The sequence below is a fragment of the Hyperolius riggenbachi genome, chromosome 7 (genome assembly GCF_040937935.1).
Source record: "Hyperolius riggenbachi isolate aHypRig1 chromosome 7, aHypRig1.pri, whole genome shotgun sequence".
NCBI classification, from domain to species: Eukaryota; Metazoa; Chordata; class Amphibia; order Anura; family Hyperoliidae; genus Hyperolius; species Hyperolius riggenbachi.
In genome coordinates, this window is record NC_090652.1 from 249,866,905 (window position 1) to 249,884,423 (window position 17,519).

Genomic DNA, 17,519 nt, shown 5'->3' on the forward strand with positions numbered 1-17,519 from the left:
TAGTGAATTGAGGCCAAAGGAATGTAAACAAAAGATAATTTTATCACCTCTTCGGATGCAGCAGCAAGCTTTGTATTGGAGAAGTTGAAGAACAAAGTGCTGCGTTTAACTGTTTCAATGCTGTTCTGCTATAAATTGTTTTAGTGGTGGAGGTTTTATGCTGTAAATCTTTTAGAGCAAAGAAATGCTGAATATCATACCACTTAAAAATCAGGCTGGCTAGACAGATCGTACACAGTGCGAAAGTCATCAAATTCATTCCCTGCAGCAGTGTTCTTATCGTAGAGGTAACAGCTCTGAACCATCATGTGATTAAAGCACACCTGAAATGAGAGGGCTATGGAGGCTGACATTTGTTTTTAAACAATGCACATTGCCTGGCAATCCTGCCGATTCTATACTTTTAGCCATAGACCCTTAAAGGGACACTTAACCCCCCCTGGCAGTATAAAAAATTCCGCCAGGAGGCAGCGCAGCAGTTTTTTTTTTTGTTTGTTTTTTCTTATATCATGTAGCGAGCCCAGGGCTCGCTACATGATAGCCGCTGCTCAGCAGCATCCCCCCACTTCGATCAGGAAATCCCGTTCAAAGAACGGGATTTCCTGGAGGGCTTTCCCCGTCGCCATGGCGACGGGGCGGGATGACGTCACCGACGGCGGGGGCGTCATTGGGAGTCCCGAACCACCCCTCAGTGCTGCCTTGCACTGATTGGCCAGGCAGCGCACGGGGTCTGGGGGGGGGGCGCGCGACGGATAGCGGCGATAGAGCGCGGGGCGGCGGCGATCGGTGTGCTGACGCAGCTAGCAAAGTGCTAGCTGCGTGCAGCAAAAAAAAAAAAAAAATTGCACAAATCGGCCCAGCAGGGCCGGAGGAAACAACCTGCGCGGCTTACCCCGAACGTTACCGCCAAGGAGGTTAAGCCAGAAAAAAAGTGTTTTACTCACCTGGGGCTTCTACCAGCCCCCTGTAGCAGTCCTGTGCCCTCGCAGCCACTCACTAATCCTTTGGTCCCCCACTGCCAGCTAGTTTCGTTTTTGCCGACAGGACTGGCCACGCGTAGCTTTGTCCGCATTACCGACTGTAATTAGCGCTATTGCGGACCGCACCACGTACAAAAATACGCGTTGCCGCATTACCTACGCATAGATATTCGGCAACGCGTATTTTTGTACGCATTGCGGCCCGCAACAGCGCTAATTACAGTCGGGAATGCAGAGAAAGCTACGCGTGGCCAGTCCTGTCGGCAAAAACGAAACTAGCTGGCAGCGGGGGACCAGAGGATTAGTGAGTGGCTGCGAGGGCTCAGGACTGCTGCAGGAGGCTGGTACAAGCCCCAGGTGAGTAAAACTTTTTTTTCTGGCTTAACTGTCCCTTTAACAAGCATGCAGATCAGATTTTTCTGACTGGATTAGCCACATGCTTGTTTCAGACATGGGATTCAGACATAACTGGTGCATGAAAGACCAGCAGGACAGCCAGGCAACTGGTATTTTTTAAAAGGAAATAAAATGTCAGCCTCCATATATACTGCTCGCTTAAAGAGACACTGAAGCAAAAAAAAAAAAAATGATATGATTTGTATGTGTAGTACAGCTAAGAAATAAAACATTAAGATCAGATACATCAGTCTAATTGTTTCCAGTACAGGAAGAGTTAAGAAACTCCAGTTATCTCTATGCAAAAAAGCCATTAAGCTCTACGACTTTCAAAGTCGTGGAGAGGGCTGTTTTCTGACTTTTATTATCTCAACTGTTATTGAACTATTTACTTTTTCTCTGCCAGAGGAGAGGTCATTAGTTCACAGACTGCTCTGAAAGAATCATTTTGAATGCTGAATGTTGTGTAATCTGCACATATTATAGAATAATGCAATGTTAGAAAACACACTATATACCTGAAAATAAAAATATGAGAATATTTTCTTTGCTGCTAATCTTCTAGTAACTATTCATAGTACACAACCAATTCATTATATCATATATTTTTTTCGCTTCAGTGTCTCTTTAAGGTTCCCATTAAGTAGGAAGGACTTGTACCTGCAGCTCCTGAAAGCCTTCTTGTAATAAAAGAGTGGTTTGATTTTTAAATAAGAATACTACATTTTTATTTGTAAGGCAAAATCTTTAAATGTACTGCTTTGGCCAAATGAGAAATCAGTATACTCAGCGCCTCCACCATCCAGACATAAATTGTCATTATATATGAGGAATACGCATGCTGCTTACAGCACTGCTAAGAATTAGTAACTCGGCAAAAGACGCAGCTGAAGACCTGTTTGCCATAATTTTCTCTCAAATCTACTATTCTCAAAAAGCAGAAACCAAAAGAGGCGTGTCAGGGACTAAGATACTGCAAGACCGGTGACTTCCAGCAAGACACAGTGTCAGCTATTTTGATGCGCTGCTCCAGACTAGTGCAGACCACTGCAGGAAATTGTTAAAGCAGATCTGAACTCTTGCACAGGAGAGAAGGAAAACACAGAAATCCAGTGTCCACCCTGCATGTGTTTATAGTGAACAGCCTGTCTAGTCCTCCCTTCTCAGAAAGTAATGAGCTAGAGTAATTTGATCTCCCAGCTATCCGCGGAGTTGAGAGCTAATATGTAAACAGGAGTTTAACCCTTTCTGTGCTCCCAGCAAACCAGGAAGTAACTACACTGCAGCATCTCTAAAGGAGCTCTATAAACTGAAACAAGGAAAAGTGTTTCTGTTAAGGTTAGTTTGCAGTTTCTTATCTTTTGGAGCAGAGAGGAAGTTGTGAGTTCAGGTTTGCTATAAAAGGAACCCAAGGTGAGAGACATATGGAAGCTGCGAAATGTATTTCCTATTAAACAATACTAGTTGCCTGGCATCCTGCTTATCTTTCTGGCCAGTAATGTCTGACAAGATCAGCTGCATGCTTGTTTCAGGTGAGCGAATCAAATTTTTGGCAAAAACATCTGATCTGCATGCTTGCCCAGGGTCTACTGCTTAAAGGATACCAGAAATGACATGTGACATGATGAGATAGACATGTGTATGCACAGTGCCTAGCACACAAATAACTATGCTGTGTTCCTTTTTTTCTTTCTCTGCCTGAAAGGGTTAAATATCAGGTATGAAATTGGCCGACTCAGACAGGAAGTGACTACAGTGTGACACTCACTGATTAGAAATTCCAACTATAAAACACTTTCCTAGCAGAAAATGGCTTCGGAGCGCAGGAAAGAGATAAAACGGGTTAATAGTTCATAGATTTTAGCACTGGCATACTTTAACGAATGTGTCATTGAGCAAAAAACAAAAACAGTTAAATCTTAAAAAGTAGATTTAAACAAAATAAAACTGGAATATCTTAAGTCGTCATTTTTAGGAGAAGGAAGATAGATACAACTGTTTATTTATTTTCGCTTCGGGTGTCCTTTAAAGTATTAGAGACAGAGGATCAGCAGGACAGCCAGGCAATGTTCATTGTTTAAAAGGAAATTAATATGGCAGATTCTCACCTTTAATATAACTGTTTTTCAGCTATGGTTTTATTATACACCTGCAATCAGGTGGGAGACCTCTTATAATGGGCACTAGTGTCTAATGGTGTGTACCTTTATTGTGGCAAATAGGTCAGTGCTATATAAAAATAAATATAGCCTCAGGATGATCGTGTCCTGTAGTTGCCCTGACCACAGACAGTACAGATTTGAGATAATCTGCAGCACTGTGTGATCTACTAAATAAACGACTTCAACAAACCGCCTATGCACTCAGACACAAATTTCACAATAACTGGTTATTACTGGAATTCAAGATTAGTCAGAAATCCTTTATCCAAACCCAGACTAATACCTCCAGGGATTTACAAGACGTTTGTAGAAGAATTAGTTGTAAACTCCAAACGGCAACTGGGATAAAAGTTTGAATGCGCCAGCAGCATGTCACTGAAGGCAAATCCTGTATAATGCACCAGCAGCATGTCACTGAAGGCAAATCCTGTATAATGTACCAGCAGCATGTCACTGAAGGCAAATGCTGTATAATGTACCAGCAGCATGTCACTGAAGGCAAATCCTGTATAATGTACCAACAGCATGTCACTGGAGGCAAATTCTGTATAATGTACAAGCAGCATGTCACTGAAGGCAAATGCTGTATAATCTACCAACTGCATGTCACTGAAGGCAAATCCTGTATAATGTACCAGCAGCATGTCACTGAAGGAAAATTCTGTATAATGTACCAGCAGCATGTCACTAAAGGCAAATCCTGTATAATGTACCAGCAGCATGTCACTGAAGGCAAATTCTGTATAATGTACCAGCAGCATGTCACTGAAGGCAAATCCTGTATAATGTACCAGCAGCACATCACTGAAGGCAAATCCTGTATAATGTACCAGCAGCATGTCACTGAAGGCAAATGCTGTATAATGTACCAGCAGCATATCACTGAAGGAAAATCCTGTATAATGTACCAGCAGCATGTCACTGAAGGCAAATGCTGTATAATGCACCAGCAGCATGTCACTGAAGGCAAATCCTGTATAAAGCACCAGCAGCATGTCACTGAAGGCAAATTCTGTATAATGCACCAGCAGCATGTCACTGAAGGCAAATGCTGTATAATGTACCAGCAGCATGTCACTGAAGGAAAATTCTGTATAATGCACCAGCAGCATGTCACTGAAGGCAAATCCTGTATAATGCACCAGCAGCAGGTCACTGAAGAAAAATTCTGTATAATGCACCAGCAGCATGTCACTGGAGGCAAATTCTGTATAATGCACCAGCAGCATGTCACTGAAGGCAAATCCTGTATAATGTACCAGCAGCATGTCACTGAAGGAAAATTCTGTATAATGTACCAGCAGCATGTCACTGAAGGCAAATCCTGTATAATGTACCAGCAGCATGTCACTGAAGGAAAATTCTGTATAATGTACCAGCAGCATGTCACTGAAGGCAAATGCTGTATAATGCACCAGCAGCATGTCACTGAAGGCAAATCCTGTATAATGCACCAGCAGCATGTCACTGAAGGCAAATGCTGTATAATGCACCAGCAGCATGTCACTGAAGGCAAATCCTGTATAATGTACCAGCAGCATGTCACTGAAGGAAAATTCTGTATAATGCACCAGCAGCATGTCACTGAAGGCAAATCCTGTATAATGTACCAGCAGCATGTCACTGAAGAAAAATTCTGTATAATGCACGAGCAGCATGTCACTGAAGGCAAATCCTGTATAATGCACCAGCAGCATGTCACTGAAGAAAAATTCTGTATAATGCACCAGCAGCATGTCACTGAAGGCAAATCCTGTATAATGCACCAGCAGCATGTCACTGAAGAAAAATTCTGTATAATGCACCAGCAGCATGTCACTGAAAGCAACTTCTGTATAATGTACCAACAGCATGTCATTGAAGGCAAATGATGTATAATCTACCAACTGCATGTCACTGAAGGAAAATTCTATACAATGTACCAGCAGCATGTCACTGAAGGCAAGTTCTGTATATTGTACCTGCAGCATGTCACTGAAGGCAAATTCTGTATATTGTACCTGCAGCATGTCACTGAAGGCACATCCTGTATAACAGGGCTGCCCAATAGGTCGATCGCGATCTACCGGTAGATCGTGACCGCCTTCTCGGTCGGCCGCGTCTCATTAAATTTTGCAGCCAGCAGCTCATCCTGTTTAGCTGCTGGCCAATAAGAATGCAGGGGAGAAGACGCGGCGAGCAGAGAGGGAGGAGAGAGGCGGCCCCGCCGCTACGTCATGGCTGGGGCCGGCGCCGGGCAGCCTGCAACGTGCGTGCTTGTAACATGCCTGGCGCCGCCCCCAGCCATGACGTAGAGGCCGCGCCGCCTCTCTCCTCCTCTCAGTCTTCTCCCCGACATTCTTATTGGCCAGCGGCCTGCCTGCCGGAGGTTCCAGGAGTCCAGAGGACCCTGGCTGACCTACGCTGCAGGTACATACACCTGGCTAAGCGACACTGAGGGCTCCTATACCTGGCTAAGCTACACTGAGGGCCCCTATACCTGGCTAAGCTACAGTGAGGGCCCTTATACCTGGCTAAGCTACACTGAGGGCCCCTATACCTGGCTAAGCTACACTGAGGGCCCCTATACCTGGCTAACCTACACTGAGGGCCCCTATACCTGGCTAACCTACACTGAGGGCCCCTATACCTGGCTAACCTACACTGAGGGCCCCTATACCTGGCTAACCTACACTGAGGGCCCATATACCTGGCTAACCTACACTGAGGGCCCATATACCTGGCTAAGCTACACTGAAGGCCCATATACCTGGCTAAGCTACACTGAAGGCCCATATACCTGGCTAAGCTACACTGAAGGCCCATATACCTGGCTAAGCTACACTGAAGGCCCATATACCTGGCTAAGCTACACTGAGGGCCCCTATACCTGGCTAACCTACACTGAGGGCACGTAACCTATGCTGCTGGCACATATACCTGGCTAACCTACACGGGACGGGCGGGGGTGGGGGGGGGGGGGGGGGGGGAGACGCGTGCTTAGCATTCGGGACGTTGGTAGATCTCTTGGCCTCGGCAAATTTTAAAGTAGCTCGAGAGCCAAAAAAGTGTGGGCACCCCTGCTGTATAATGTACCAGCAGCATGTCACTGAAGGCAAATCCTGTATAATGTACCAGCAGCATGTCACTGAAGGCAAATCCTGTATAATGTACCAGCAACATGTCACTGAAGGCAAATTCTGTATAATGCACCAGCAGCATGTCACTGAAGGCAAATGCTGTATAATGCACCAGCAGCATGTCACTGAAGGCAAATGCTGTATAATGCACCAGCAGCATGTCACTGAAGGCAAATCCTGTATAATGCACCAGCAGCATGTCACTGAAGGCAAATTCGGTATAATGCACCAGCAGCATGTCACTGAAGGCAAATTCTGTATAATGCACCAGCAGCATGTCACTGAAGGCAAATCCTGTATAATGCACCAGCAGCATGTCACTGAAGGCAAATGCTGTATAATGCACCAGCAGCATGTCACTGAAGGCAAATGCTGTATAATGCACCTGCAGCATGTCACTGGAGGCAAATTCTGTATAATCTGCCAACTGCATGTCACTGAAGGCAAATCCTGTATAATGCACCAGCAGCATGTCACTGAAGGCAAATCCTGTATAATGCAGTGTTCTCCCCAGGCTCTTACAGCCGGGAGCTCCACTCAGCTTATTTTGGCGAGCACCTGGCTGTCACTGGCTCGCCTTCTCATCTTTCTCTTATGCTTTAAGCAGAGTTGCGCAGAGAAGCGCCAGTCCTACATTCCTCTGTCACATCCCACCTGACTACTTTTTCATTCCCACTTGGCTGGAAAAAAATCTGGAGAGAACACTGTTAATATACCAACAGCATGAAGGCATACTCTGCCAGCCTGCTCTTCTGTCAGCTTTTAAATTACTTTTTTCACTGTAGTGGTCCTTTTGAAAAAAAAAAAAACACTTTAAAAACTGCAGACATGTAACCTCTGGCTACAAAGTGCAGTGGCCCACTGCAATTCTCCACTCAGATGCAGCAAGTGGAAGGCGCGTACACACGCCGGACTTTTTCAAGCTACAGGTCGTCAGACCTACCCATGGGGCAGTCGTTCTGATGACAGTTGCACATGTGGACACACCTTTAGAGTTAAATCTCTTAAAGTTCAGACCCTTTAGAAAGCATGAATCACGATTGCTGAGCACCATTGGTAGCCATTTTTGCAGCACTTTTCAGAGCAATTTCCAGCAGTTTTTTTTAATTTAGTGTAAGTGATTTGTACAGCAATGATAATTTCCATAGCGAATTCCACAGGTTTTGTAGTAAAAGCACTGCACAAAATGCTCCAAAATGCTTCAATTGGAATCCATCATTTTTGTGTTCAATTAGTAATAAAAAACAGCCTCTCCCTGTCAATGTTTGCCCGGTTTTCTATTTAAAATTAGCCAAGAATGTCCCCTGCTTTTAACAGATTTCTGTTTGATTGGAGGTTATTATGGAATTAAACATCAGTTATAAATGTCGCATAGAGTTTGCCTGTCTTCAATGCCCTCACACTAGAGGCATGTGGGGCGCAGACCAGACTAGCTGATCTTGCTTAGCCTGATTCACAATTATTCATCGATTATACATCTCATTGACCAAATTGAGCTGCGAGTGAAGCAGGCCATGCACACATCAATTTCCCACTTAGATTCATTAAGCAAGGTTGACCAACATCCAGTGGGGAGAGGACATGTGCTAAGCAGGATAGTTTCCCATGATCCTCTGGGGTCAGAAGTTTCCAATGAAGCAGTCTGCAGCACCACGTCTATATTAAAGCTCTTTTAATGTTATCAGAATGAAAAGATTCAAAATCAGACAGCGACATTGTTTTGGACAGACTTTTCTTTCTCGGAGAGTGGCAGTGTGGGGACATGTCATGAGGCAGAAAAGATGCCTCTGCGTCCCATCTGGCCCCCAGGGAACTGCCTCGGGTTTTCGTTAACCAGTACATTATCTTGCGAAGGAGCAGTGGCACCGTACAGTACAGAGTGTGGCAACCTCAGCTATTTTATCATAAAGACGCGAGCTAAGCTGTACAACACAACCTTCCCCTCTTATGGATCTATAAAGATGTATAGATAACAGATTGTATATGATCGTATGATGTTAACAAGCAGCTACAATAAGTGAGACGTCCTCAGAACAATGTATAGCCTCTAGTGGAAAAGCACAGACCATGCAGATACAGGGCAGTTATTTAGAGTCTCTTACCTTATTCCTGGCTCTCTCCTGCTCTGCAGTGAGCTCACTGCAGCTGTGTGGGAAGGTCAGGCTGCCGCTTGTGGCAGATTCTTTATGGCTCTCCCCAAACCAAGAGAAGGGCATACAGGTGGGGACTGGAGAGTCCGAGTCAGACAGGGACTGGTTTCCACCCTCATCCAGCAACTCTCTAGAACCCCTGGAAACATTTATACATAACAGAATCAGGGAAACCAATCACCATTGGAGAAGCTACTAGAAAGGAAATGATTGTTAGTTGCAGAGAAGTACAGCTGACTTGGGGTAGGCCATTATAAGGCTATTTTACGCTGACATGTGAGCAGGTAGACATAGCCCAATGGTGGCCATACAGATGCCGATTTTGAAGTTGACCATCTGATTTGATATCAAATTGGTGCCACAACAAGCATATCAGATCGACAATTCAACGGATTTCAGGTCGAAATCGTCTGACTGTACCAATCGCACATGTTGTGAAATCTCAGGCCGATGTGGGTCATCATGTGCGCACGTTACTGGTGCGTGGTATTGGGACCAGTAACTAATGCACTGAAACCGATTCGCTGTCGACGTCTAGCACGTGCCGTGTGTGTGATGTCACACATGCACTAGTGCTATACTCCGCCAACACGCATCCAGAATTGTACGATATTTTAATAAGGGGGGGGCACATTCACAGCAGCGGAGGTGGAGTCATGAGGCCGATTCCCAAAAGATTTCAAGGTGAAATTAATCGAGAATCAGCCTGTGGTGTATGGGTAGCCAACAATGGGAGGAGGACTGGCTCAGGTGATCTGCTCTGTACTGGGGCAATAAGGAATCCCTGGATGCAACCAGTCAAGTACTTGGCAATGCGGTTGTATTTACTGTGTAAAAAAACAAAACCACACACTGCAGTCCACAGGAAATGAAAGCTTACATCACACATGGGAAAATGGGAAAATGCAGGAAAATCGCAGATAGGAGTAACATTTACCGGCTATCCAAGGATCCCCTCTGGCTTTCCCGGTCCTGCTTTTTGCCTTTTCCTCCAGATTTCCGCAGCCCCCTAAATTGACAAAACAAATAATATAGAGCCGCTGTTGGATAACACAGAGGATTGGTGTACATAACAATACTCTACTGAGAAGACCGTGAGGATAGTGCAGAATCTGATACATGCAGAATGACACAAAAACCTCACTCACTGTATGGATCAACATGTTGTATACATATTATTGAATAAAAACATTCTTTAGAGAAGCCTAAACTTCCCATATAATAATAATAATAATAATAATACCTCTGCTCTTAAAGGCAACTGAGCACCTGCAGATCATCTATTTTTTAAATAAATCTCCCTCTTTGGCCCTGTTCACACTCGGGAATGCAAAACCAGACTGTAATAGCCTAGCAATTTTGTGTTGTGGTATTCCATGATTTTTAGGTGATTGAGTTAGCAGTTCTCATTCCAGCAATTTCAGAGAAAATCCCATACCTTAATTGTTCTTTCTAATATCTCTCTCTCTCTCCCCTACTAACCAATACCTACCTTCCTTTGTACACAACCTGCTGCTACTGTTATCTGGGGCCTAACTATGCACTACATACCAATAACATTTGGGTACAAACAAAAACAAAATGCTTTAGGCCTCTTTTCCACAAGCAGCTAAAGATGTTGAATTCACTGCCTGTCAGCTGTGTCTATCCATCAGCCAGGCACTTGGTAGTACAACCCCCGCCCCCCCCTCCAGTAGCTGCATCTGAGTGCGGCAACTGCGACATAAGACAGCTTTTCAATGAAAGCGGCTATTTCTCTGCATGTGGCCAGCAGCCGGTTGAACTGCTTGACTAATGAGCAGTTCAGCCATCCGTGGAAGCCTTTTTTAGGGGCACATGATTTCAGAACGTCAGCGCTCCATAGCTGACCACCATGAGCCATGATAAATGTATTTACTCTACTACTAAAAAAATCATTGAAAAAAACAGGTAAAACATTTTACTATCAACGACTTACTCTGGGCAGCAAACAAAGCGAGAGACATTCTTACCCAAAGTCAGGAAACCTCCTCTTGTGTTTTGCTGCGGCCTCATTGGAGTCTGTGGCTTTATCATCAATTCTCTTCTCCTCTGTGTGACCAAACAGAGTTTACATCAACATCACGGACAACAGAACATTTACGCATTTCTATCTATCACAGGGAAAGTTTTCTGTGTGAGCAGCAGTGTGTTAGCCAAGTAGTACTGCCCAGGGCCGGCTCTCCTGTATTCAGGGCCGCTGATCTTTAAACCAAACTCCAATAAGAAGATGCCAAGAAAAGCAGGAAAGTTTCTTCTTTCTTTCCTTGCAGACAGGAAATAGAATGGTCTGCTTTTCCCAGCATTGGAGGATCTCCATTACAGATTAAATCAGCAGAAAATTGGCAATTAGTCTTGTACAAAGAAAAGTGGATAGTAAAGATTTTATATTCAATACCATTTGTAAAGGGCTTTTCTCCCATAGGACATATACGGTAGATATGTCTCACTATATGGTGGAAAACATAATGAGTGCTGTGTATTATGTTGATTCTTTCTAAATACAATATTATTAACGCGTATAATGAAGGTTCTTCTGGGGATCACTGTAAGAAGGAGCAAAACGGAGCACTATCCTGACACTGTACGGGAGAATAATAAGGAGAACCCCCGTAATAAATAACATTATATGGACCATTATATGGGGCACCACTACAACGAAGCCCTATATATGGAGACTACTATAATCCGTGTATATATATGGTGGGAGTATTATGAGGGGAACAACTATAAAGAAGGCGAATATATGGAGAAACACTATGAGGGTCACTAATTGTGGAATAACTTTTATGATTAGCACTATAAAGTGGAGGGGGGCACCCCAATGAAGACTACTAGGTGAGGAACTGAATACTGTAGTGGCCGTCATTCCTACTATGGAAATCTATGCTGCTTCTTCCAGGTGTCCACACACCAATAAACACCGTTACCGGCAGGTGAGTTTCAGTTGGGACAGAACTACCAACTAGATCTCAGAAAAAAAAAAAAAAAAAAAAAAAAAAAAAAAAAAAAAAAATCGGTCCATCAAGAGTATGTCTAGAATTGGAAACATTTCTCCTAAATAAACAAACGTGCAGCAATCAATCTCCCTCTCCACTGAAGTCTATAGAGAGAGGTAGAAGGAGATTACTAGAGCTTCCTGCTATGTGGCTGAACTGAGGCAGTTTGCGATCAAGGGCGATTACTGCTTTGCTGTGTGACCGCAACAAAAACAAACAAAAAAAAAACAACAACCAATTATGCAAGACTGAAACTGCCCCACTGAGACCATTGCATGTACAGCCCCTGGCTAGCACAGGTACTTGCAGGTGCCCTGTAATTACTGCATGGAAGTAGCACTGACAGATGCAGAATTTCTAGCTCATATCTGGCCCTCAGAGCCATTAAAATTGGCCGTCAAGTGGTTTCCCCACTTTGCATTAGGTTTGTCCCACTCTAGACCACCAGGGAAGCTATATTGGAGGTAAAACCCTAGAACACCAGGGATGCCATGTGGGGGGAGGTAGAGGGAAAGCACTAAACACTAGGGAACTGTATAGGGAGGGTGGGGGCATCTAGACACCAGGGAACTGTATAGAGGGAGGACCACTAGACACCGGGGAACTGTATAGGGGTTGGAGGGGGGCCATTAAACACCAGGGAACTTTAAAAGGGGGAAAGGGGCTCAGTAGACAGTGAGGTTGGCCCACGACTTGGTCCCAGTGTACAATTTAGGCCCACTTTGTATTTGAGTTGGACACCCCTGTTCTAGATAGACCCAAAGTCCTGCTAAAACCAATACAACAGCTTGCTTTGTATATCCACATAGTCAGAAATGTACATTTAGTATAAGATACATACATTGATCTAAGTTTTAAAATACACAAATGCAGAGGAGGAATCATTAGTATCTTAGTTATGGTAATTGGCCATCTATACAGAAAAACACAAGACACGAACTACTGGTGAGACTGGAGGATGGATTGGGATGTGTGGAACTAGGCATATATGGTACTTATTAGCAGTGATTATGTAACGACCTTATACATACTGCAGCAATGGAAATTAAACAGAATAACCAACATTAGCATATACACTGCAGAAAGGAGTTCCCATCTCTTGACAAATATCCCCCATTCTATAGGAACAGCAGAGACTCTGGCTCTGCAATTAGTAAGGGAGCAGATCAAGGCAAAGCTGCAGACTTACAAGTATCGAGGAATAATGAGCCACATACTGTGTAGCACATGTCATCAGCCATTCTGCAGCAGTACCTGTAACTTATCATAGGCCTACTGAAGGAACACATGCAATGATGGTATTTGAGTGCTCTTTTTGAAGTCTCTAACAGACCATTCACTACCAGTCACTGCTCTGCAGTTTTTACCTGAGCTACTCTTTATAAAGAGTAGATGGCTACTGAAAATCTCAAGTATTTTTCTCTTTCGATGAAATCTAAATTGAAATAATAATAAAAAACAAACAGCAGTTTAATTTACCTGCGGACTCTTTCAGCACCCTGCAGTCTTTCTGTGCCCGCACTGTAAATCCACAATTCCCTGGTCAGATGCATCGGCCTTCAACCAGCTGTATGTGCAGCCCTGTGCCTCCTCATCATGCTACCATGCGTGGCACATGCAAATAAAAATGCTACAGCACAGGACACACCTCGCCACGTGAGAGAGATTAGGAGGCACATGGCCCGGGGCCATGCATGCGCTGTAGTCTACAACTGCCCAGCTTTGAGTGAGGGCTGAAGGGTCAGGAATGATGGCGAGGGAACAAGACGACTGCAAGGGGCTGGATGAAGCACCAGGTAAGTAAAAACTTAAAAAGTGAAAAAAAACCTTAAGTTTCCCTTTAAGGGCCCTTTTCCACTACCCATGATTTCATCTTATTGCCGATCATTAACATGGGTAAATGCAGTGCCTTTTTTTTTCTAGTGGTGCAATAGGATTCTTGGTGCACTACATGCAGCATTTTTACTGCATTTGCAATTAGTTAAAATTCATTTTTTCCCTGTTGGAAAAAGCCGACACATTCGCTGAGTGTAAAACGTGAGAAATGTGAGATACTAATTTCAAAACATTAGCACTGTAACAGAGTGAAAAACACAATCCCATCGTAACACATTTGAGATGCGGATTGCGATTTTCAGTGGAGCATAAATCTTATGACTGGAACTTACTTTTCTATAAGAAGAAGTCTAATGCCTGAGCTTACCTTTGTCAATTTTGAGTTTGGATACTCTCAGCTTGGTATTCCTCGTGTATCCGGCCGAGGAAGTGTGAGCTAGCCCCTCCCCCGTGGGAGACTGACTGGTGGTTAGAATGGGTTCAGTGTTAGTCCTGTGTGCTGGGGAGGTGGAAGTGGAAATGGAAGGGTTTGACTCCGGGAGACTACCTAAACTTTCTGCCGCTTGAGTCTTTTCAATCCTTTGATCGTCATCCTGGGCAGCAGACAGCTCCAGCTGCACTGCTTTCTCTTCCGCTGCCTTCTCACAAGGGCTCACTGTTTCTGCTGAAGGTGGGTTGTTAGGATCTTGATGCTGTACATAGAATTTGAACAAAAGATTTTAGTTTTCACTAAAGAGCAACTAAACTTCCAAAAAGTATAAGGCAGCATCAGATTCCAGTTCACGTTACTGCTCATCAAGGCAGGTTCTAGAGTTTTTACTGCCTGAGGCAAACTTGTGAGGTGTTTCCAAAGCCGCCCCCCCCCCCCACCCCCCCACACGTAGGAATGCACAGCCCAACAATTTACTCTACTTTATTTAACCACTTCACCTCTGAGGTGTTTTACCCCTTGAGCACCAGAGCCATTTTCACCTTTCAGCGCTCCTTCCATTCATTCGTCTATAACTTTATCATTACTTATCACAATGAAATGAACCATATCTTTTTTTTTCCGCCACCAATTAGACTTTCTTTAGGTGGGACATTATGCCAAGAATTATTTTATTATAAATATGTTTTAATGGGAAAATAGGAAAAAATGTGGGGAAAAAAATTCATTATTTTTCAGTTTTCAGCCATTATAGTTTTTAAATAATGCATGCTACTGTAATTAAAACCCATGAAATTTATTTGCCCATTTGTCCGGTTATAAACCCGTTTAAATTATGTCCCTATCACAATGTTTGGCACCAATATTTTATTTGGAAATAAAGGTGCATGTTTTTCAGTTTTGCGTCCATCCCTATTTACAAGCCCATAGTTTATAAAGTAACAGTGTTATACCCTCTTGACATAAATACTTAAAAAGTTCAGTCCTTTAGGTAACTATTTTTGTATTTTTTTTAATTGTAATTTTTTTTTTTTAATTACGCGTGGGAGGTAATGAGTTAATTTTTTGTGTAAAACTTATGTACTTTAATACGAAAAATGCTTTAAGGTGTAGTCTTCCTATTTGGCCACAAGATGACCACAGTAACTTCTTGTTTATGTGACCTGCAAGCGTCGGAAGGACGCTTGCAGGGAGTGCTATGAGGCTGCGAATGTTTTTTAATTTTTTTTTTCACAATGATCGCGCTGCTTCTCATAGAAGCAACGGATCATTGCGGGTCTTAGATCAACGAACGGGAACATTTTTTCCCGTTCATTGATCTCCAGGCGAGCGGGCGGCGGCGTGCATGAGAGCGGGAGTGCGCGCACGAGCGAGTGGGAGCGCGGGAGGTACGGATATCTCCGTCCCTGGGGGTGAAAGGACGAAAAAAAGGGACGGAGATTTCCGTACGGCGGGGGGTAAAGTGGTTAATATTCTCAAACGGCATGTTGCAGCCCAGCAATAGCGCAATGGCTGGCTGTGAGTCTGTGACAAACAAACTGCTCACCTTCAGCCACTCTTTTCCTCCTCAGTCAGGGCAGCAGTGCCACCTCCTTCCTTCTGCTATGCAAGTCAAATGAAACACTGCTGCTCTCCTGCCCCCCCCCCCCCCCCCCCCACTCACCATCAGACTCCTCACACAGCACAACTAGCTTCTTTTCCCCAATAATGGCCTCTTCACCTCACTCTCCTCTAGCATCTCCTCCTATTCTGACTGCATGCTGTTAGCGTAAACACAGTACAAATATGCTGCCCCTGTAATCTCTGCGCCAGATGCAAATGTTTCACCCTGCTTCATGAGAGGACCGGCCCTGCTGTTTATGTAGCTCTCCTCTGGGATTGGGCACTGAAGTACAAATGTGTCTCTGATAACCTCATACTAGAATGCCTTCTACCACTCACAACTGTGTGTGTGTGTGTGTGTGTGTGTGTGTGTGTGTGTGTGTGTGTGTGTGTGTGTGTGTGTGTGTGTGTGTGTGTGTGTGTGTGTGTGTGTGTGTGTGTGTGTGTGTGTGTGTGTGTGTGTGTGTGTGTGTGTGTGGTTATGCAGCATACACACTTAGGATAATTACCCCTAGAAATATGCACAGTGTTTTGTAATAGGGGGCTGATTCACATATCGGCATTCATATTGCTGAGCGCAGAAAACTCAAATACTAATACAAATGCCTGCAGAGAACTGTGCATCGAGCAATTAGCAAAGAAATTGTCACGTTACCCATGTACCACGGGCAGCACTAATTGCACAACACGCAGTACTCTGCTGGTGTTGGTACCAGACAGCAAAGGGCAATATAAAGTAGGGGGGGGTGCAGGAGGTGTCATGCTTTAGAAACAATAGTGTTGGACACTGTGATTTTCTGATCACAATGCAAAAGGGCACAGACATTGGGGAAAACCTAACATGCTAGATTTTCACACAAAACTATCACGAACAATCAGGTTTCAGGTATCAAATTTTTTTTTCCCCGCTTGGCTTATGACAGTTTCCCACCCCTGCCCTCAAGGCCCACCAACAGTACATGTTTTATAGGAATTCACCAACATTCACAGGTGAGGTAACTAGTGTCTCATTTAACCAGCATGAGGCAGACAAGCAGCTAAAGTGGGGGGGGAAGGGACACTATATGTATAATATACACATATATACTGTATGTATGGATATTCAGGGAGGCAGGGCCACGCGCCGGAAATCAGGTGATCTGGGGGTCTTCCAAGACTGCTTCGGGGAGAAGACAGCGCAAGCAACTAAAACTTTCCCTTTTCTTTTACAATTATCTTTTGTAAATGCGAAGATGATCAAATATAAATATGCTAGGAAATTGTATTTGTTGTTGTATGATCAAATATACCTATGGCTTTTATTGGGCATTTCTATAGCTTTGTCTTTTTTAATACATTAATGGAGCACTTTAGGATGTGCATATAGCTGACATTATTGGAGGACAGTTCTATCCTCCAATAATGTCAGTTTTTGAAATATTTGATGACTTTTCACACTTCATACCCAAAAAAATTGAAATATCGATAATACAGTATTCCCCTGGTGCCTCCATGGCAGCACTAGCGGGCAACATTTGTGTTTTTTGCCCTGATAGGACTCCTAACTAACAGTACTCAAAGAGTTAACTGATAGAGAGGAGGAGATATAAGGCAGCCATTCCCCCTCCTCCCTATTCCTTTTTTTGTCCTCGCTACGATAGGATTCCTTTTTTTTCCTGTTTCCTCCTTACCACCTCCTCTAAATGGGGTAGGTTACCGTACAGGGTCTGTGCCTCCCCTGTATGGAGTCCCTGGCTGTCCTGTCTAAACTGACAGATTGCGGGGGAGCCCCTTGTCGCATTGTACAGGGGCGGCGATATAGCTTCTTAAGCTATGCCATACTCTCAC

The 17,519-nt window shown here is 44.0% G+C and overlaps 1 protein-coding gene across 2 annotated transcripts in view; it reads right to left on the reverse strand.

The window, feature by feature from the left end:
• Window positions 1-17,519, reverse strand: part of LOC137524946 (neurabin-2-like) — a 141,688-nt gene that overhangs the window by 12,515 nt on the left and 111,654 nt on the right. For both annotated transcript variants that reach the window (XM_068245482.1, XM_068245481.1), the window contains exons 13-16: window positions 14,028-14,352; window positions 10,799-10,877; window positions 9,745-9,816; window positions 8,760-8,946 (exon numbers count right to left, since the gene is read on the reverse strand). In XM_068245482.1, the coding sequence (XP_068101583.1) occupies window positions 8,760-8,946; window positions 9,745-9,816; window positions 10,799-10,877; window positions 14,028-14,352 (663 nt within the window). The remainder of the gene's footprint in view (window positions 1-8,759; window positions 8,947-9,744; window positions 9,817-10,798; window positions 10,878-14,027; window positions 14,353-17,519) is intronic.